At 36.0% G+C, this 21,544-nt stretch overlaps 1 protein-coding gene across 1 annotated transcript in view; it reads left to right on the forward strand.

Annotated features, from left to right (window-relative positions):
• The window catches only part of PLCG2 (phospholipase C gamma 2), a 152,701-nt gene that overhangs the window by 80,169 nt on the left and 50,988 nt on the right, over positions 1-21,544 (forward strand). Inside the window, exons 8-14 of the mRNA XM_074288225.1 lie at positions 6,949-6,992; positions 8,211-8,283; positions 14,933-15,034; positions 15,522-15,640; positions 18,857-18,942; positions 19,897-20,017; positions 21,329-21,497. Coding sequence (XP_074144326.1) covers positions 6,949-6,992; positions 8,211-8,283; positions 14,933-15,034; positions 15,522-15,640; positions 18,857-18,942; positions 19,897-20,017; positions 21,329-21,497 — 714 coding nt within the window. The remainder of the gene's footprint in view (positions 1-6,948; positions 6,993-8,210; positions 8,284-14,932; positions 15,035-15,521; positions 15,641-18,856; positions 18,943-19,896; positions 20,018-21,328; positions 21,498-21,544) is intronic.

Raw genomic sequence — 21,544 nt, forward strand, 5'->3', positions numbered from 1 at the left:
AGGCTTAGGAGGATAAGATCAGCAATAGGATAAGGAAGGGGGTGTGGGATTTAAGAGAAGTAGACATTAAAGAGTTGAAAGGGTTCATGAAGGGGTTGTAATGGGGTAAAAAGTAAGAATATAGCCGCTAGAAGGGATGGCCTGGGGCAGAATTAACAGCGGATTTTGGGGTTATGAGGCAGAGAGGTGGAGTGTTGTAATTTGTGATCAGATGAAGGAATTTCAGAGTTTGTAAGTAAATGTGCCTTTGTGGATGATGGCTAGATCAAGGCAAGGTCATATTATCATTTCTATGTGGAGTATAGGTGAGATAGAACAGTAGGTCATGGGAAATAAATAAGGAAATAAATAAATAAGTTTTTCTTGTTTCACTCAGCATCAGTTCATGTAAATCTTTCCAGGCTTTTCTAAAATGAATTTGTTTATCATTTTTTATAGAACAATAATATTCCATTACATCCATATGCCACAATTTATTTAACAATCCCCTAAATGATGAGCATCTATTCATTTTCTAATTCTTTGCTCACAAAAAAGAGTGCTCCAAATATTTTTGCATATGTGGGCCTTTTCTCTTTTTTAATGGTTTCTTTGGAATACAAGCCCAGTAGAGAATTGCTGGGTCAAAGAATATGCAGTTTTATAGCCCTTTGGGCATATAATTGCTCTTCAGAATGGTTGATCATTTCACAACTCCACCAACAATGCATTAGTGTCCCAGTTTTCCCACATTCCCTTCTACATTTATGATTATCTTTGAAAGGAAAAGTTTTAACATGAAAGCTAGTTTGTTACATTTGGAACAAGTCTTCTAGAAAGCATAATGCATACATATGAAATTTATGAATCCAGGTTAAAAACTGCTAGATCACCTAGTCTTTTAAGATCCTTAAACAATTATATAAAATTATGTTCAAAGAAGATATATACAGGATAAATTGGACAGTTATGCTGAGGTTCTGCTTAATGAAAAAAATAGAATTATTTATCACTACAAATCATCAAAGCAACCCTTAGGTGAAGCTTCTCTCTTGTTCACATCCTTTGTCTATAGACACAGGTTCTCTTGTAGTTCTTTTTATGTTCTCATATCTGTTTACAGATTTAGTTACTTATCATGTTCCTCTTTCTTTTTTTTTCCCTTAAAAGATAAAGACAAACTTAAGAACCACAGAATTGGAAGGGTAACCTCAGAGATTATTTAGTCCAATCTGGAATTGAATTTGCCCTACTACAATGGTGGCAAACTCAAATAGAAATGGGGGCCATTAAATCTTTTTTTTTTTAATTTTATTAATAAATTTTTTGACAGTATATATGCATGAGTAATTTTTTTTATAACATTATCCCTTGTATTCATTTTTCCACATTATCCCCTCCCTCCCTCTACTCCCTCCCCTTGATGACAGGCAATCCCATACATTTTACATGTGTTACAATATAACCTAGATACAATACATGTGTGTAAATACCATTTTCGGACATTAAATCATAATAAGGATTTTTTGCAAGCTGAATCTTGCCTAACAAAAACCACATATTAACATCATCTACATTCTATTGTATTTTTGTTTATTTTGAGAAAGTTATTTTTAATCTAGTTTGGGTCATATGCTGTAGTGTTTTAGGCAGCAATGAGATATCTTTGCCTACATCATGCCAAATGATCATCAAGTCTTTGGTTGAAGACCTGCAATAAGAGAGTGCTCAATACTTTCTTTCTTTTCTTTTCTTTTTTTTTTTTTTAACATAAATTTATGTTATTATTTTAAATTTATGGAATAAAACAAGCCTTTCCATAACAGTACAATAAAAAGATGATTGTACATGAAACTGAAAATCTGTTATGCACAACTCAGTACTTCTTTCAAATATACAACAAAATTATCGTGTAATTTTTTTCTTCTTTTTTCTTCCATCTCCTTTTCTCCTCTCTCTTCCTGCTCTAGAGGTGCTACCATTAGACACAAATAGATATACAGAAATATAGAAAATTATTCTATATTCACTCCTTTCTAAAATAGCCCATTCCCCTTATGTATAGCTCTAATAAGTAAAGTACTTTTCTTTATCCTATACTGATTGACTCTCTTGGGCCAAATAAAACAAGCCTAATACTTCAGATTGAGGAAGTCAGCTCTTCAACATAATTCAATATATAGATGTCAATATAAATATTGCTTTGTAGTGTCAGACATGTCTTCTCTAGTTTAAGCAGTCCTAATTCTTTCAGCTGATCCTCATATAGCATGCTCTCAGGGTTCTTCACTTCACCATCCTGGTTTTTTCCTCTGGTCTTTCCTAATATGCAGAAAGTTATCCTGAAACACCTGGGCCAGCTTTGACTTTTTTTTTTTGGTCAGGGCTTCACAGATGAATGGATCAGAACCATCAACACCAACACATGATTTAAAGAGTATATGAATGCATTGAGGAAATTCTGAGCTTCAGTTGAATTCTGAAGAAGCCAGAGAGAAACTGTATTGATTGTGTAGTACTGACCCTGTCTCCTATCTTTTGGCTTGTCTGAACAGGTCATAGCAGGAATCTACATTTTAATTTCTTGGAAGTATTTCCATCCTGCTTTAGTAGAGCATAACAGTAAAACTGTCTATTTCAGAAGACTGAGAGAAAGGTCACAGTAGTTTAATGAGGAACCTGATAAGAGGGCTTTTTAAAGAAATGTTTGATTACTTCAAAACAAAATCTAAAGTAAGATCTAAATGGGTCCTTGTAAGTAACTAGAGGCAAGGACAGAAAAGACATTACATTTTCAATCAGCCCACATTCCACCATGCTGTGTCATAGGCATTGAAGAAAAATAACTAACATACTATAAGAATTAATACCTAGCCCCCCAATTTTAGAAACCTAATAGGAATCTTTTATTTTTTATTGAAAAATTTACTTAGGTTACACATGCACATTCATTTAAAAAATATTAATATATTAGTCATATTGATTTGGTAGAAAAATCAGAACAAAAGAGAAAAGCCATGAGAGAAAAAAAAAAAAAAAAAAGGAAAAAATGGTGAAAATAGTATGCATTGATCCATATTCAATTTTCATAGTTTTCTCATTGGACTCAGATGACATTTTTCTATCCAAAATTTATTGGATCACGAATTGCTGAGTAGAACCAAGTCTATCATAGTTGATCATCACACAGGACCAGGAAAACATTGTACAATGTTGTTGCTGTGTACAATGTTTTTCTGATTCTGCTTGCTTGAGTGAAGCAATGAATACATGTAAATCTTTCCAAGTTTTTCTAAAAGCATCCTGTTCATTTTTTATAGAACAATAATATTCTGTTACTTTCATTTTCCAGTTCTTCACCATCACAAAAAGAACTGCTTCGGTTTTGCACATGCATATTTATGATTTTTTTGAGCATACAGACCCTAGTAGTGAAACTTAGATGTTTTGCTGATATTTTAGACTAGGTCCCTTTTACTTAAACCTGGAAAAATCTTAGGAGAAGAGAGTCTTTGATGTTGTAAATGTTTATTTAAGTGGGCTGTAAATTAATGAAATTTCATTGAATACTACAATAATAGTAAAGATTTATCTCTTCCCAACAATCCCAGAAGCAGATACTCACAGAAGCTACTGCTCTCATCTGAATGGCTCTCCCTACTACCTTTGAAAGCCTAGTGCCCCAATTAAAATAGAGATTTTACTCTGATGTGTTTTTTGAAGAATGTTACTCTTTGCTTGTGTCTTTTCGAGTAAGATGGAAAATAGTTGTCATCTCAGTGGCTGAGATCTCCCCCCAAAATATTTGTCAGAGTTTCCAGTTAGGCCTAGCTTATTTCCAGAGTACCACTTAACCATTGGAAGAAGCAGATTCCTGGGTTTGGAGTGAAAAGACCTGGTTTGAATCCCAATTCTGTTGCTCATCAGCAATGAGACTGAACAAGTTACTTTACTTTTATGAGCCTCAGTTTCCTTATCAATGATATGGTGGTAATAATAATACATTCCTGACTTCATAGGACTCTGCACATGTTGAAGTATTAGAGAAATGGGAGCTGCTATTATCATTATTATGGATTATTAATTATTATAGCATTATTAATGATTATAGGAAAGTAGATTTGGAGCTTCAGACCAGGCATTTTAGGCCATTCTCTGTGAGCTCTCTCTTCTCCCCTCATTTTCTTCTCCTGTCACTCAGATGTCTTCTACTACTTTCTCCTTCTTCACTGCATCTCATAGGATGAAATAGCTTTACTCCTTATCAAGACTAATCCCTCTCTACCTGTTCAAGTGATTCCCTTTGTCATCCCGATTCTGTCACTTATCTTTAGGTTCTTTCTCTCTACTGGCTCAGTCCCTATTGCCTACAAATTCACTACTCTGAAAAATTCTCACCAGATCCTTCCATCTCTGCTAAATGTCCTATGGCTTTTCTGCTCTTTATGACTAAACTCCTTGAAAAGGTCATCTACAATAGGTGCCTCTATTTTCTCTTTTATTTTTTCTCTCATTTCCTTTTCTCCCTTATAATCCGGGATTTTATCGTTTGACCTTATTATCAATTGCACTGAAACTGCTCCCTCCAAAGTTATCAGTGATCTCTTAATTGCCAAATCCAATGGCTTTATTCTTCTTGGTCTTTCTGTAGTCATTAATACTGTTGATCACCCTCTTCTCCTTGATACTCCCTTCTCTCTAGAGTTGGGAAGTATTTCTGTATTTTTCTGCCTACTTGATCATAATCCCTTAGTCTCCTTTGTTGGAGTCTTATCCAGGTCATTCTCACTAGCCATGGGAATCTCACAGGGGGTCTGTTCTGTGTCCTCTTCTCTTCTCCTTTTATAATACTTTGCTTGGCTAGCTCCTCAGCTCCTTTAGATTTAATTATCTTTGTGCTTATAATTCTTACATTTCCCTATACTGCCCCAAATTTTCTACTGTCCTATGATCTTGCATCTCCAATTGCCTATTCAAAATCTCTTACTAGAAGTCCTGTAGATATCTTAAACTCAAAATGTCCTGAACTGAACCCATTATCTTTCCTTCCAAATCCTCTTCCCCTCTGAACTTCCTTTTTACAGTTGAAGGCATTCAATCAATAAGTATTTATTAAGTACTTACTATGGTAGCTATGGGGATAGAATACTTCCTGAGTTCAAATCTGGTTTTAGATACTTATTAGCAGAGGGACTCTGGGCAAATCATTTAACCATGTTTGCTCCCTTTTCTCATCTGTAAAATGAACTAGAGAAGGAAATGGCAAACTACTTCAACATTTTTGCCAAGAAAATCCCAAATGGGGTCACAAGAAGTTAGACATAACTAAAAATGATTGAGTAAAACATGTGCCAGATCTGTGCTAATATATTGGATACAAAAAAAGGCACTATCATCCTTCTATTTTCCCAGGCTCATAACCTGGATTGTCATCTTTAATTACTCTTCCTCCCTCCCCCCTGCCCCATGTATTCTGTAAACAAAGCCTATTGATTTTACCCTTGTAGCATTTTTTGAAAATATCTCCCTCTCTCCTGATATTGCCTCCCACTTGAACTATTGTAATAGCCTTCTTTCTGATAGGTCTTCCTCCCTCAAGTCTCTCTGCATTCTAATCCAGCCTCCATTTAGCCACTAAAGCGATTTTTCTTAAAAAGGAAGTCCTACTATATTATTCTACTTTCATTTCCTGTCACATACAGGATCAAATGAAAAATCCTGCATCCAAAAAACCCCCCTTCCAAACTTTCTAACTTCCCTTCCCAAACTTACATCTCATTCCCTGCCATATATTCTTTGATCCAGTAATACCAGCCTCCTGCCTCTTCCATGAACTAGACTAGTCATTTCTGACTGTTCCCCATACTTTGAATACCCTCCCTCCTCATCTTCACCTATTGACTTCTCTTTTTTGGTCTCCTTCTAGTTCCAACTAAAATCCCATGTTTTTCAGAAAACCATTTTCAATCCCTCCTAATTCTAGTACTTTCCCTTTTTAATTATTTCCTATTTATCCTATATAGGATATTTACTTATTGTCTCATTGTTAGATTGTGAATTTTTTGAAGGCAAAAGTTGTTTTTATCTTCTTTTTGTGTCCCCAGTGGTTAGTATAGTACCCAGCAATAGTAGACACTTAATAAATGTTTATTGATTAACTGCCCTTGGAATATTTAAAAGGACATTTAAATTTTTTTTTTTAGTTTTTAGTTTTTAGCATTAACTCATGGATTTTGACCTTGAATTAGACATATCCTTTTGAAGAATGGTCTCCATTGAGTTGTATGTAGAACATACTTATGGGAGTCAAAGCTCCGTGTTTTCTTAATGAATCAAGCTTAAATCAAATTGTAAATTTAAACAATGGTGCTTCCTTTTTAGAACATTATTTTGTTTTCCTACTCTGGTCCCAGATCCCCTGAAAGGGCTGGGATAGGACGGGAGTGAGTTTTTTGAGAAAGTAATTGAACTGGTCTGTTATCTATTTCTTTGCATTTGTGTGTGTTTATTCCTTTATTTCTGGCATGAATTATTCCTTTACTTATCTAAAAGAACAGTCAAAGATCATTTCTTTTGTTTCTTGCCCAAAGCACCAAACTCTAGGTCTTCCATTAATTCTGGAGAAGCTGGGTAGATAGGAATGGGACTTGGGAAAGGAGGTATTTTATTGAATACATACTGAAGAACTCAGTCTATTGGTTGATTTGCTTAGATTCCTATTGGAACAGGTGGATTTGAGTGGTACTTGAACTCTGGTGGAGCATGAGTTAGTTTATAATATCAAAATATTATGCCATTAGGTTGTGAAAAGACAAGGTAATAAATGCTAAACATTTATTTTATTTTCAATTTTAAAGTTAGAAATTAGCCAGTTAAAATGTTTAGAAATTAATGAAAATATTAATACTCATTGGCTAGCACTCATTTTTTAACACAGCCCTTACTTTTCCTCTTTCTCTTATTTTTCAGATTCTTGATGAGTTCAAAAAAGATTCATCTGTGTTTATTCTGGGGTGAGGCTTCTCTCTAACTTTTGTTCAGGTCTGTCAGGTTCATAGCTGTGCTGGGTATGCTACTTCCCCCTCCACCCCTTCTAGTTTCCAGTTCTACCCTCCATTGGGATGCTCTCACTTAGAGGATGGTAAAAGTCGTAGTGTGAGCTGTGGTCATTTATATAATAATACAAAGCTACTGCTAGCTTCTCCTCCTCATCAGAGGGACTGTTTATGGTTTTGGTGAAAATGGACACTTTTAACTAGTTGGAACAAGGTATGTTTTGGAGTGGATGTCTCCTTTATTAGTTAAAGTTAAGTTTTAAATTAAAAACTATTATTTGTTTTTCTGCCATTTTACCATAATGAAGCTTCCAAATTTACCAAATTAAAATAATTAGTAACAGAATTAATTGATAAATGATGTAAGTCCTTTGGATAATTAAGTACTTCATTAGAAGTAAGGAAAATCAGAGTTTAAATGCTAACTTTGTATAAAACATTGTGCTAAGTACTTTCTAAATATTATTTCATTTGAACCTCACAACAGTCCTGAGAGGTAGGTATTATTATTACTCCTATTTTACAGTTGAGGGAACTGAGTTATGCAGGGCCAAATATTAATTGTCTGAGGCCAAATTTGAACTCTGATCTCCCTGACTTCAGGTCCACCACTCTATTCACAGCACCCCCTAACTGCTTTTTTCGTTTATCTTAGTTAATAAAGGGGAAAAAAAGGGGAGGCATTGGCAAATTCAAACAGAAAAGATCCTTCTCTCTTTTCAAATCTTAAAGAAAATTGTTTATTTACAGCTTTCTTGCAAAATCCTACCTATTTTCTCAAAAATATTCATTCTATAATGCCAGATTTCTGTTGTTAAATGGTGTTCAGATCCAGCCTTATTTCTTTGAAGTCTATACCCGAGATTTTCTCCTTCATTTAATTGGCAGTTCCATGTATTCATGCCCAGTGATGAGATTGGGTTTTTTGGTCTGAATAGTAGTTTTCCTTTTTGGCAAATGAAAGGTTTCCAATCTTGACATGCAGAAAGAATAGTCACTCTATACCACTTGCTCCCTGGGCAAGGAAGGTAACTTTCAGGCTTGTGCTTGAAAATTTTCCTCAACAAGATCTTAGGTCCCTACTTAATGGTTCCTACTGTTGTTGACCTCCTTGGGAAGAGCTCTCTCTCTAAATATCATGTTGTTGTTGGTTTTTTTTTTTTCTTCTGCTGGTAGAAATACAGATCGGCCAGATGCATCTGCTGTTCACCTGCACGACTTCCAGAGGTTTCTCCTGCATGAACAGCAGGTAAGAAAGGAAGAAAAGGAACTGGCCACTGCATGAGCCTTGGAATGAGGGATCACCTAATGAAATCATGTTGGCAGAGGGATTTCACAACTCTGAGGAGCTGAGTGTTGGGTTAGAATGAAGCAGGTCACAGTGGAAAGAATCAAGACCTGGGAGCCAGAGGCTTGAAACTGTTCCTGTGTGACTCTGAACATCATGAATATCACTTCAATGCTGAATAGCAGCTAACTCAATTCAGCTTCGATTGATCTCTAATCACTTAACCTTCTCCTGTCTTTCCAGGTGTATTCCAGTATCCTCTTTACTCCTTTTTCTAGTGCATGCTCTCATCATCTACTTCATGGGAAAGGTGGAGAATTATGATTTCCCTAATTCCCAGTTTTAGTACTTCAAAAGCTCTATTTTTTGATGTCAAAATCAATGCATGAAATAGCCCTTTTTTTGGACAAGGTTAATTCCTTTATTTTGTGTCTTTGATGTCATCCCATTCTGTCTCCTTAGGGATCTCACCTTGACAGTTACCTTCTTTATATTCTCTTTATATAGTATCTCTCTTTATCCTGATCCCTTCTCTTCTGTTTATAAACATGCACACATCTTCCTTTTATTATTTTTCTTTTACAATAATTTAACATCACAACTACATACCACAGTTTATTCAGTCATTTCTCAATTGATGAGTATCCTCTCAATTTCCAATTTTTTGGCCACTACTGAAATAACTTATAAACATTTGTGTGTGTAAAGATCCTTTTTGTTTTTGTTTTTTTAATCTTTATGGGATACAAATCTATTAGTGCTTTTGTTGGGTCAAAGGGTATGCATTGTTTTATAGTTTTGGGCACAGGTTCAAATTGCTATCCAGAATGTTTGAATCATTTCACAATTCCACCATAGTGCATTAGTGTCTCCATTTTCCCACATCCCTGTCAACACTTGTCATTTTTCTTTTCTGTAATATTAGCCAAGGGGCAGCTAGGTGGTGCAGTGGATAGAGCACCAGCCTTGAATTCAGGCGGATCCGAGTTCAAATGTGAGCTCAGACATTTAATACTTCCTAGCTGTGTGACCCTGGGCAAATCACTTAACCCCAGCCTCAGGGAAAAAAAAAAAAAAAGTAATAATAGCCAATTTGATAGGTGTGGGGTAATATCTCAAGCGTTTTTTAATTTGCATTTCTCTAATCAACCGTGATGTAGAACGTTTTTTTTTTAAATGACTATAGATAACTTTGATTACTTTATCTGAAAACTGCCACTTCATATCCTTTGACCACTTGGGGAATGAATTTTTTAAAAAATAAATTTGATTAAATCTTTTATAATTGAAAAATGGGGCCTTTATCAAAGAAACTTGCTATTTTTTTACAGTAATGGTTTACAGGTATGTTTATCTCCATCCAATTTCCCCTTCTTTTTATCCTATCTCTTTTCAAAAGTGTTTTGCTTCTGACTCCCACCTCTTCTGATATGCTCTCCTTTCTGTCAGTGCTATCTTTCCCATTTTCTATGTCCTTCTCCTCCTACTTTTCCATAGGATGAGAAAGATTTCTATATCCTGAGTGTGTGTATCTTTACTTATTTGAGCCAATTTCAAGTACTAAAAAGTAGTTTTTAGTTTGCCTCTTTGATGTCTTAGGACTTCCTGAACTTTCTTAGGTACCTCTTATATATACCCTATATTATGCTTACTAGTGTACAAGTCTCTATTTACTTATATTAGATTTTAGATTCCTTCAAAACAAGAGGCATGCCTTTTTTTTTTCCTTTTTGTATACTGAGGGCCCAACATGGGGGTTTGTATATAGTAGTAAGGGTAGAATAAATATACAATCAATTGATTTGAATATATGAATTTAGAGCTGGCAGGACCTTAGGGATTTGCTGGTCCAGTTTCTTTGAGTTCCAGTCATCTGTGAAAACTGAAGGGAGCCAGGTTAGATGGTCATTAAGGTCCCTTAGGTATAGTATTAATGACTCTGATGTTTAATTTTTCTTTTTTTCAATAATAGCTTTTTATTTTTCAAAATGTATGCAGAATTTTCAACATTCATCCATTCAAAACCTTGTGTTCCAAATTTTTCTTTTTCCCTTCCTCCGTCCCTCCTCCCTTAGACAGAAGGTAATCCAATATAGGTTAAAAATGTGCAATTCTTCTAAACATTTCCACATTTATCATGCTATACAAGAAAAATCAGATCAAAAAGGGGAAAAAATGAGAAAGAACAAACAAGCAAACATGATGTTTAATTTTTCTAAACTGTAGGATTATGTTATCAGGAAAATGCTTTGTAAAATGTAAACTGCCATACAAGTGTGAGCTATGACATATGTGTGTGTGTGTGTGTGTGTGTGTGTGTGTATCATCCCTAGAGAAAGGCAATGTGATAGGGAATAGAGAGCTAGCTTTGAAGTCTACAAGTCCTGCCTTTGACACATCCACCAGCATTTATTAAATACTGCATCAGGCACTGTGTTAAACTCTTGGGTTTATTCCCCTCCTCCCCAATCCAATGTTTTTATTCCCCTAAGAAGGCAACATTCTAATAGGAGAGATACATAACTCTCTATGTACTAGATACATATAAAGTATGTGGAAGGTAACTGTAAAAATTAGGTAGGGAATCTGGGAAAACCCCACTGGGGAAGGCAGCACTTGAAATGAGGCTTGAAGGAAGCCTGGGCTTTTAAGATATGTCCAGCCTCTTTCAGAACAACGTGTAGGGTGGCTAGTGATGTATCTTGGTAGAGAGAGATTCATAGTGTCACATAACTTGAGATATTAGTGGGGATATCAATGATCACCAAAACCACCCCATAAATGAAAGTGATCCTCACTGCAATATAACAATTGCTTATCAACCTCTTCTTGAAGACCTCTAAGGAATGGCCATCTAGAGCAATGAAATCACAGGTTTTGTCCAAAAACATTATCCATGCACAGCACAGTGTGGTGAGGAAAAAAAGAAGGGGATTTTGATTTGAAAGATTGGGTTTAAATCCTGACCCCCAATGAGACAAGTTACTGAATTTTAGCTTCCCCATCTGTAGGGCGGCAAGTTAGTCTTGATGCATCTTTGTGAAGGTGAGGAGTTATTCTCGATGTACCTTTAGGATTTGGAGTAATTGCCAGTCCTAGCTTTGCATCCCTGTTTGGGCAATTATTTGCCATGTGATTAATACCCATTCATTTTACCATAAGGGCTTCATATTCCTCACCTGGGAATTAGAGATTAAAAAAAAAAAAAGACACCTGGTAAAAGTTACTTCCTATGCATTTTCTGAGGATTAAATATGATGGTTTATAAAGTGCTATAAAAATGGTAGTTGTTATTAACAAAATTATTTTTTTCTATTTATTTTTTATTAAAGCTTTTTATTTTCAACACATGCATGGATAGTTTTCAATATTCACCCTTTGAAAACCTTGTGTTACAAATATTTTCCCTTCCTTCCATCCATCCCCTCCCCTAAATGGCAAGTAATCCAATATATGTTAAACATGTGCAATTCTTCTATATGCATTTCCACAATTATCATGCTACACAAGAAAAATCAGATAAAAAAGGAAAAAAATGAGAAAGAAAACAAAATGCAAGCAAACAACAACAATAACAAAAGAGTGAAAATGTTATATTGTGATCCCCACTCAGTTCCCGCATGGTTTTCTTCATCATAAGATCATTGGAAATGGCCTGAATCATCTCATTGTTGAGAAAAGCTACGTCCATAAGAATTGATCATCATATAATCTTGAACATTATTCTTTCTCTAGGTCCAAATTCTAGCTAAGCCTTCTTGGTTGTGATTACCTAGTGCCATCTTGTGGCAGAAAATACCAGGACAGATTAAGAATATGGTTGTGAAATGCTTCCTGGTTATTGAGAGTCCCAGACTCAGGGGCATATAGGCTAGGCATGACTTTTGGAAGATCCTATGTGGCTATAAATAATTGAATTATAGCATGAAATAATCTAGTGAAAAATTATTCAGCTTTTAGTAACAAGAGTTTACATTTATATTGAACTGGAAAGCCAAATATAAATTATATTACCTTTACAAAGCATTTTGTATATATAATGATGTCTCTTCTTGTGGAGACTGCGCCCCGCATTTAGTATGAGGGGTCCTTGTGTGGCTAACAGGGAGGTAGAATACACAGCTCTAGCTTCTCCTCCTCCTACTATTCTGCAAGAGAGGCTTTGATTCCTGCCAGGAAGGGAGGCAGGGAATTGGAGACCAGAGGCTCTCCTCAGAAAAGGGGATATTGGGCTATAATTATATGTATCTGACCCTTTAAGTTTTATTAGCAAGATTTTCAGGTTTAATCTAACCTTCTATTTAATCTAACTTCTGATTGCTGTTTGATTAAATGGAGGAAGCAGGACCAAGCCTTATACCAAAGAATTGACTTCCTCTATCCCCTCTCCCCGTGCCCTGCCTTCTGACCAAATGCCAGTTTCGTAATGAACATACATAGCATCTAATCAAGAAAACCATTCATCCAATTTTATAGTCAAATACAATATATACTAAATAGTACAGAGTGAAGGAGCACTTCCTTAGAAGCAATGTAACTTGGAAAATGAGAGCCAGAGAGTGAGAGAGTGAGAAAAAACAGCAGATTTTACCCAAAAGGTTGTTCCTCAGAGTCTTTCATGTAGAAAGTTGGGTTTAGGGATATGATGGAGACGGCTCCTCCTGTTTTACTGACTCCTTTTCAGAGCCTTTTTCTTCAGTAACCTTAAAGAGGATTGTTACCTTCTATCTTTTCTTGAAGCTAGAAGCCAGAAGTGCCTTAAGCAAAGACAAAAGAGTTACCCTCTCTCCTGGTTTCTTCAGCTCCATTGTTGTTCCGTTGTCTCAGTTGTGCTCGACTCTTTGTGATCCCATTTGGGATTTTCTTGGCAAAGCTACGAGTGTAGCTTCTCCAGCTCATTTTATAGATAAGGAAACTAAGGCAAACAGGTCTAAGTGACTTGCCTAGGGATTACAAGAAAAGTCTGGGGCTGAATTTGAACTCAGGAAGCTGAGTTTTCCTGACTCCAACCCTGGCACTCTAGCCACTTGTACCACTTGGCCAACTCTACCTTACCCCCTTACATAGGTGCAGGGCATTGATCCATACCAATGAGGAGAGAGTCCCATACTAGTGGGCTTCGTTCTGGGGTTATGCATCCAACATCTTACTTCATCCTAATAATCTTGTAAGATAGGCAGGTCAGACATTATTATTCCTATTTCACAAGTAATGGGACTGAAGCCCAGAGAAAGGAATTGACTTATATTAGTTTCTCTTTGTCTGTCTTTCCCTTTTTGGGATGGGATGCCTGAAACCCAGACCTGTTTCTGAGTCTAAATCCGTGCTTCTGTTAGATCATAGCCTAAATCTCACAACTTTATGAATTTATTATTACTATTGTGATCTTCACCTTACAAATAAGGAAACTGAGGCTAAGAAATTAAGTGATTTTCCTAGTGTTGCACAGATGCAGAAGTTGAACTCAATTCTTCTTGACACAAGTCATCTTCTACACCAGAAATGTTAAACACAGCTGGTGACAAGTGTGGCCAGAACCAGATTAAAATGTAATAGGGAAAATGAGCAAAATAAATATAAATACAACTATAGAATATTAATTATAGAAACTTATAAGATATGGTTATAGAAACTATAAGATATTAATTATAGAAACTTATAATATAATTTCTGTAATTATAGAAACTTAGAAGGGAACTCTTGGCCAGGGACTACAGAAGCCCTGGTTGACTAAATTTTTCATATATTATCCTTCAGTATGCAAAAACTTCCAGTGTATCCAAATGAAAGGGTAATTATCCAAAAATAACTGATTTGCCTTAATAATCAGTATACATTTGCAAAAACAAGTAGAAGGGCGCATTGTTCTCTTTCCTGAAGGAGGAATTTTTTTTAATGTTACTTTATATGTATCTATCCTTGTCCTTTCCTCTTTGACAGGTTTATTAGGCCATCCCATTGTATCCAGTACTGACCACACATTTGTTTTTCATTTCAATAAAGACAAACTTCAGCACCTCTAAAACTAGGAAGAATTAGGAAAAGTTGACTTCCTGCATTATACTACATAGATAGTGAAAAGTTGTGCTAATATTGTGCAAAAATTTGTGTAAAAACTTGGGATTTAAAAAAGGAGGCAAAATGGGGTCATGTTTTTCATCATCTCTGCTAGTTTCTGAAATATTTTAAAATGTTTCCAGGGAATTTATAATGTTTACAAGATCTGGTGATTCTATCTGGCACTTTTTGTTAGATTGTGCCAAGCTTCAGTACTTTGGTGGGACCTGGACTCCAGGGAATCATAGTTTTCCAACGAAGCATTTCTTCCAACAAGGGAGATCACAGTTTGTGGGTCCCTAGCCATCCTGTGTAGCCCATTTAAATCTTTTCCTAAATGTACTGCAGAGGTTTCATCCAGAAGCCTTCTTTTATTTCTCTTGATATCACAAGACCTATCTGCCCACCCTCTTTTTTAATTATACAAAAGACTACAAATTTAATGATTTCATGGCAATCTGTATATGGATGCTTAGGTGATTTCTCCAAATTCTGGTTGAAAATCCTATGTCTTTCCTTTGTCATCTTTGGTGATATTTCTTCTTTTTTTAAGGAAATCTGGGCACAGGATCTAAATAAAGTAAGAGAGCAGATGACAAAATTTATAGATGACACTATGAGAGAAACAGCTGAACCGTTCCTGTTTGTCGATGAGGTTAGTAAATGACTCCCTTTCCAACTGGCATGAAATGCTCCTACCTTATGCATAGTTTTTAACACTCTGAAGATGACTTTTCAGTTATATTTACTCCAATGATTTCAATACACAAATCAGTTAATGACATGGTACTGTTATTGGTATAGACTGTTTTGTCTATATCTTAATATAGACTCTTCTTCCTCTCATTGCCTCCTGCTTTTCTTGAGGCTCTTTCATGGCTTTTTAATACTTTTAATAGAGAAATGGAGAGGAAAAGGAAAGAAGGAGGAAAAACCCACCCATTTCAGGGAATTTTTCACTTGATTAGAAATTCTGATTGAAAGAAGAGATTGAAATCATTGGCAAATTTGGGGCTTGTTGAGTCTCTGTGGATAAAACTTCTCTTATTATTAAAAATTACCACTTATTGACATTTAGTCTCTATATTATTTGTTGACTTTACTTTTTCTTGTTTGTTTTTTATTCTGTTTTATTTTTTTAGTTCCTCACTTACCTGTTTTCAAAAGAAAACAGCATTTGGGATGATAAATATGACTCTGTTGATATGCAAGACATGAATAACCCTTTGTCTCATTATTGGATTTCTTCATCTCATAACACGTAAGTTTCTTCATAGTTCAGCATACAACAATATTAATAACAAGTGTGCAAATCAAGAGTGTTTTTGAGGACATTTAATTTACCAGTGAGGTAATGTAGACTGAAGTTTCTCCATTTGGGATCTAAAAAAGGTTTCCCTGAGGCAGGTCTGGTGGTATAAGATATCAGACATTTTCCAGTTACACTGAAGTATTCTACTTGTATTAAAAGAATTAGGAAGTTGATGTTTATGCTAAATAATGAAAACCAGTACTTTGGATTATTGAAATATGGGAAGTTGTAGATTAGAGTTCTACCTTTTCTGCTTGTTTAGGCTCATTTCTGAGTTGCTTAATCTTTTACATGTTTGCTTTACTTTAACAGGCTTTTTCACCTTGTGTGTAAATCTATCATGACTAACATTTAAATTAACTAAGAGGTTTGTATATCATGAGGTAGTTAATATAGACAGATGTCTCTACAACAGAAGAACTTGAGGGTGTTATTGCTAAGGATGCTGGGCCCAGTCCTTTATAATGCTCATTTCATCTGGTCCTGTGGTCATCCTCAGTTCTCCATGGTGAAATGGAAAAGGCCCTACAGGGACTAGCAATTAGAAAACCTGGGTTCTGGCCCAACCTTTACCCCGGCTTACTCTCTTTGTGATCTTGAACAAATTTTTCCCTTCTCTGAGTCTCACATGATTACTCTGGACACCATGAGCTCTAAAGTTCTTTTTAGTTTGAATGTTCTCTGGTCCTCTGAACATATGTTAGCACTGTACCCTGCTTCCAGATGCCAGAGCCTGTGGTATTTAGTGTCCCAACAAGTATTAGACTGACATTTTTGTGTTTAGCTTTTTATCAAGAGTCCTGAGGTCCATCTCAGGTGAAAATACCCTCTGTCACAGAAATGAAAACTGTTGCATGATTTCCATAACTTGTTTGGCCTTATTAGTTTGCTAAGTGCCAAGGCCAGTAAGGAATTACATTGGGGCTAAGGGTAGTAATGAAGGTTCAGGCACCTTGTTTTATTCCTAGATACCTTCCTATGGGAGAATAGGTAATGGGTAGTCTCAGTCTGTATTTTTATTATTTTTCCAAATACATAAAAAGGTACTTTTGAACATTCATTTTTATAAGTCTTTGTGTCCTAAATATTTCTCCCTTCCTCCCTTCTTCCTCCCCAAAACAGCAAGCAATCTGATATAGGTTAAATATATGTAAGCCTTTTTTAAATACATTTCCATATTTGTGATGTATAAGAAAAATCCAACTAAAAGGAGAAAAAACACAAGAAAGAAAAAAAAACTAACAAAAAAAGGTAAAAGAGCTAAGCTTTGATCCATCATTCAGTCTCCATAGTTCTCTTTATGGATGCAGATGGCATTTTCCATTTCAAGGCTATTGGAATTTCCTTGAATTACCAACTACATTGTTGAGAAGAGCCAAGTCTATCACAGTTGATCATTACATAATCTTTTGTTGCTATGTAATGTTCCCTTAGCATCAGTTTAGGCCTTTCTGAAATCATTCTGCTGATCATTTCTTATAGAACTATATATATAGAATAGAATAATAATATTCTATTACATTCATATACCATAACTTAATCAGTAATTTTCAATTGACGGGCATCCACTTAGTTTCCAGTTTCTTGCCAATACAAAGAGGGCTGCCACAAACACTTCTGCACATGTATGTCCCTTTTCATCCTTTATGATCTTACAGACCCAGGAGTGAGTCAATCTGTATTTTTAAAAGGAGGTTTTGATAGGGGTGAGACCTAACAATATGAAACTGCTGATGCAACTAGTATAACTTTCATTTATTCTTGATATTTCTAAGCAGTTTTTCAGAGCCTATTTTATGGCACTTGATATATCCTCTTAACCACTTCTTTGTCTGTGACTATATCTGTCAGTGTCATACAGGACTTCTCTCCTACCTAGAACATTGGGAGGTTGGGAAGCAGTGAACCTGGTTTTACTCCTAGCTTAGCTACTAATTCTCTTGGGCACTTAGTTACCCTGTTACCTGGAAGGAGCCAGAACCTTAGAGGCTTTCTAGTCCAAACTCTTCAGTGTAGAAGAGAAGGAAACAAAGGTCTAGAAAGGATATGTATATTACTTGTCGAAAAACACATACGGTGGTAAGTGGCAGGACCAGAATTTGATCTCAGGCCCTTTGATTTTGAGCCTAGCACTTCTCTGGGCCTTGGTTTCTGTAAAGTGAGGTATTTGGACTAGATGGTCTCTGAGGGCCCTGTGTCTCTAAATCTATAATCCTGTGGTCTTAACCTTGCAAGGATCTTTTATTTAGCTCTGGCAATGTCAGTGAGAATCTTGCCTTCCTTCACCTGTTCTCCCTTTTAGGTTCCTGAGACTTGGACATGCAGTAATTCCATCAAATACTAAATTGAATTATTTGCCTTAAAAGATTCAGAATAATTGCTGCTTATCCCAATTGATTAGATTATATTAGTCTTTCTATCTCAGTTGGTCAATAGGTAATGTTGGTCTGTTCTTCTGTGAATGTCATTCTACTAGACAAATATTTATTAAGTTCCTACTATATGAAAAATAGTCAGGTACACTGATCATGAAGGAAGAAAGCAAATATAATAATAGCACTAATAATTGGCACTTGTATAGGGCTTTATGTCATCTCATTTGATTCTTACAACTCTTTGGAATAAGTAGTTATTATCTATATTTTATAGATGAGGAAAGTGAGACTGATTGATGATGATGATGATGATGATGATGATGACAGCTAGGATTTATATACCACTTTGTTTGCAAAGAATTTTATAAATAATATCTTGTTTGACCCTCATGACAACCCTGGGAAGTAGATGTTATTGTCATCCTCATTTTACAAATGAGGAAACTGAGACATAGAGAGGTTAAGCAGTTTGCCTAGGTTTATACAGATAGCGAGTGTCTGAGATAGGATTTGAACTCCAGATTTCTAGTAATCACTGTGCATCCCAGACTCAGTTTTCCTTCTACCTAATAAATAGTGCCACCCTTTAAACTAACTTTCTATCCAACTTTATGGAATCCCTTGGTGTGAATGAGTTGACTGGGCTCTGATTTTAATTGTGAAATAGCTATTTCTGGTTCTCAAGCTAAGAGGAACAAATTAATAAGATGGAACCTTTAATATTCAGAAGATTCTAATGATATTATCATATGACCTCTTTGACTTGGGTGGCTCTGCTCTGTTCATTCAGGTACCTCACTGGAGATCAACTTCGAAGTGAATCTTCTACTGAATCATACATTCGATGTCTTCGAATGGGTTGCCGGTGTATAGAGTGTAAGTCTTGGAGAAGAGCAGCTAACACAATATTTACTGAGTATCTACCCTGTGTAATTTCTGATGCTTAATGTGGTAGACATATGAACTTTATAGATATTATTTTAAGGCTAATAAGACATAGTTACTGTTTTCATTAAGCTCTCACAATTTCTTAGACTTTTTAGAATTCTTTCTTAGGAAACTTTTCCTGTAGATAGGATCTTTCTGAAAGAAGAAGGAATGCTCTATATTATTCCTTTCTATAGTATTTTTGGGGAAATCAAATTCTTTCCCTGTTTTTAAATGAATGCTAAGGAGTCATGTAGATCACTTTTCTATCCCTGTGCACTGGAACACTTTGGTGAGTCTTTAAGAAATCTTAGATACATCCCAAGTTTTTTCTTTACCTTTGCCAAGTTTAGACTTGAAAAAGAGAATGTTGACTCTGGGAGAGCAGGGAGGGAGGCAGAATGAGTAGTGTTGAGGTTTTTGCTTGTTGTGTATATAAAAAGAAACACATTTGGGGGACAATGTAAATAATGTTCCTTATTTTTTTCTTATGATATCCCAATGATCTCATGGTATGTATAGACTGAAAAAAATTTGGGAAGCATAAATTTTGGCATGAACTTGCCATGCAATCAGGTTTGAAGAAGGTTTCCTTTTCTCTTCTCCCAATTATTTTAGAATTGTTTAGGGATTATTGATACTTTTAAAAAGGCAAGATTATCTTCTTAGTTACACTTCCCACATTTCCATATTATGCCTTCATAAAATGGCAGGCTTTTTTTAAAGCCCACTCCACTGAGCAGACACATTCCTTCTTCCAATGCAATTGTTCTACTTGAAATCCAAGGATTTATGTTGAAACTGTGAATCATCTCTGGGCTTTCTATCCTGTAAGTCTGAATACTTAAATGCAAAAAAAGCACCTGACTAGCATGATAAAAATGATGTTTTTTCTTTCCTCAGTGGATTGCTGGGATGGACCTGATGGAAAGCCGATCATCTATCATGGCTGGACACGAACAACGAAAATCAAGTTTGATGATGTGGTGCAGGCCATCAGAGACCATGCTTTTGTCTCTTCACAGTAGGCTTTCAGCTTTTGTAGTTTTGTCTTGAGAGAGGGGTCCCAATTTGGAGGAGGAGAGGGCTCCAGTGTTGCCAGATGCTTATGAAGGCATCTGCATTTTTGTTCCTTACTTTTCCTTCAGAATCTCTAGGGCACAGTGATTCCATGTAAGGGAGACTTCCTTTCCTGGAGGACTTTACGTTTTCTACAGCATTTTCTTCACAACAGCTTTATGAGAATTAGTGAAAGGAAGGAGATGGGATATCTGGCCAAGAGCTGAGATATAGAGCTGAGAATTTCTGAAATCAGAAGCAATTTTGTATTTATCATAGTTTATTATTACCCACTACCACATCTTCAGCTCAGCTCTTCCTTCAAAACCTAGCATAGAAAAAGACCTTTTTAAAAGCTACTAACTCAAGTTCCACCCTCCCTCTCAGTCCTCCATTCTTTTTTATTCTGATTTATGGACATATTTATACTAGTAGGACCCATTGTAGTTGAACCTACAATGATAAAATAATTACAGAAAATATTTAAAATACCTACACTCATTGCTTCCCACACATTGGAGCTACAAGAGACCAAATTCTTTTCACCCAATCTTTAATCTCCTAAGGCAGAGCCTCTGACCCATCTGTCTCAGAGATTCTTTCTTTATACTCTCCTTTTTGTCTTTTGGTCTCATTAGCTCACATGGAGTTCAGAAATATTTTTGCTGATGGATACTAGATCTATATATTCAATCCAGTTCTCTTGTCTAAGTCCCATTTTCAGCCTTGAGCCCTAAGGGCGTGTCCCTTGTTAAACCTCATCCAAGGCAATAGAAGCAGTTAGATGATGCAGTGGATTGGGTGTTGGGTCTAAAGTCAGAAAGCCTCTTCATCCTGAGTTAAAATCTGTCCTCAGACACTTACTTTCTGGGTGACTCCGGGCAAGTCACTTAACCTTGTTTACTTCAGTTTCCATCATCTGTAAAATGAGCTGGAGAAGGAAATGGCAATTGCCACATTACTTTTGCCAAGAAAACTTCCAATGGAATGACATAGAGTTTGATACAACTAAAATGACTGAACAGCAGCAACAAAAATCACTGCCAAAATTTATATTTAGTGGTCATGTTTCTAGCCAGACCAGGAACCCTAGCTGAGGTCTCATGGAGCAAACTGCTGTCTTTATCTCAAATGGTCTGTTGTAAGCACTAGAAACTTCTCCTTTTTAGCTAAATGAAAGAGGGCAACTACCCAGAATTTTCAGGAGAGATTTTTGAACACTTCCTTTTGTGGAAGAGAACCAATAGTCTACTTTTGTTCTCCTTTCTTTCCTTAGGTTTCCAGTGATCCTCTCCATTGAAGAGCACTGTTGTGTAGAACAGCAGCGCCATATGGCCAGGGTATTTAAAGAAGTGTTTGGGGATCTCCTCCTTACAAAACCCACTGAAGCCAGTGCTGACCAGCTGCCATCCCCTGCCCAGCTGAAAGAAAAGATCATCATTAAGGTATGTCCCACTCACCAGTATTTGGTGTCACTTAATAAATGGGGAAA

The sequence above is a fragment of the Sminthopsis crassicaudata genome, chromosome 2, assembly GCF_048593235.1.
Source record: "Sminthopsis crassicaudata isolate SCR6 chromosome 2, ASM4859323v1, whole genome shotgun sequence".
NCBI lineage: Eukaryota > Metazoa > Chordata > Mammalia > Dasyuromorphia > Dasyuridae > Sminthopsis > Sminthopsis crassicaudata.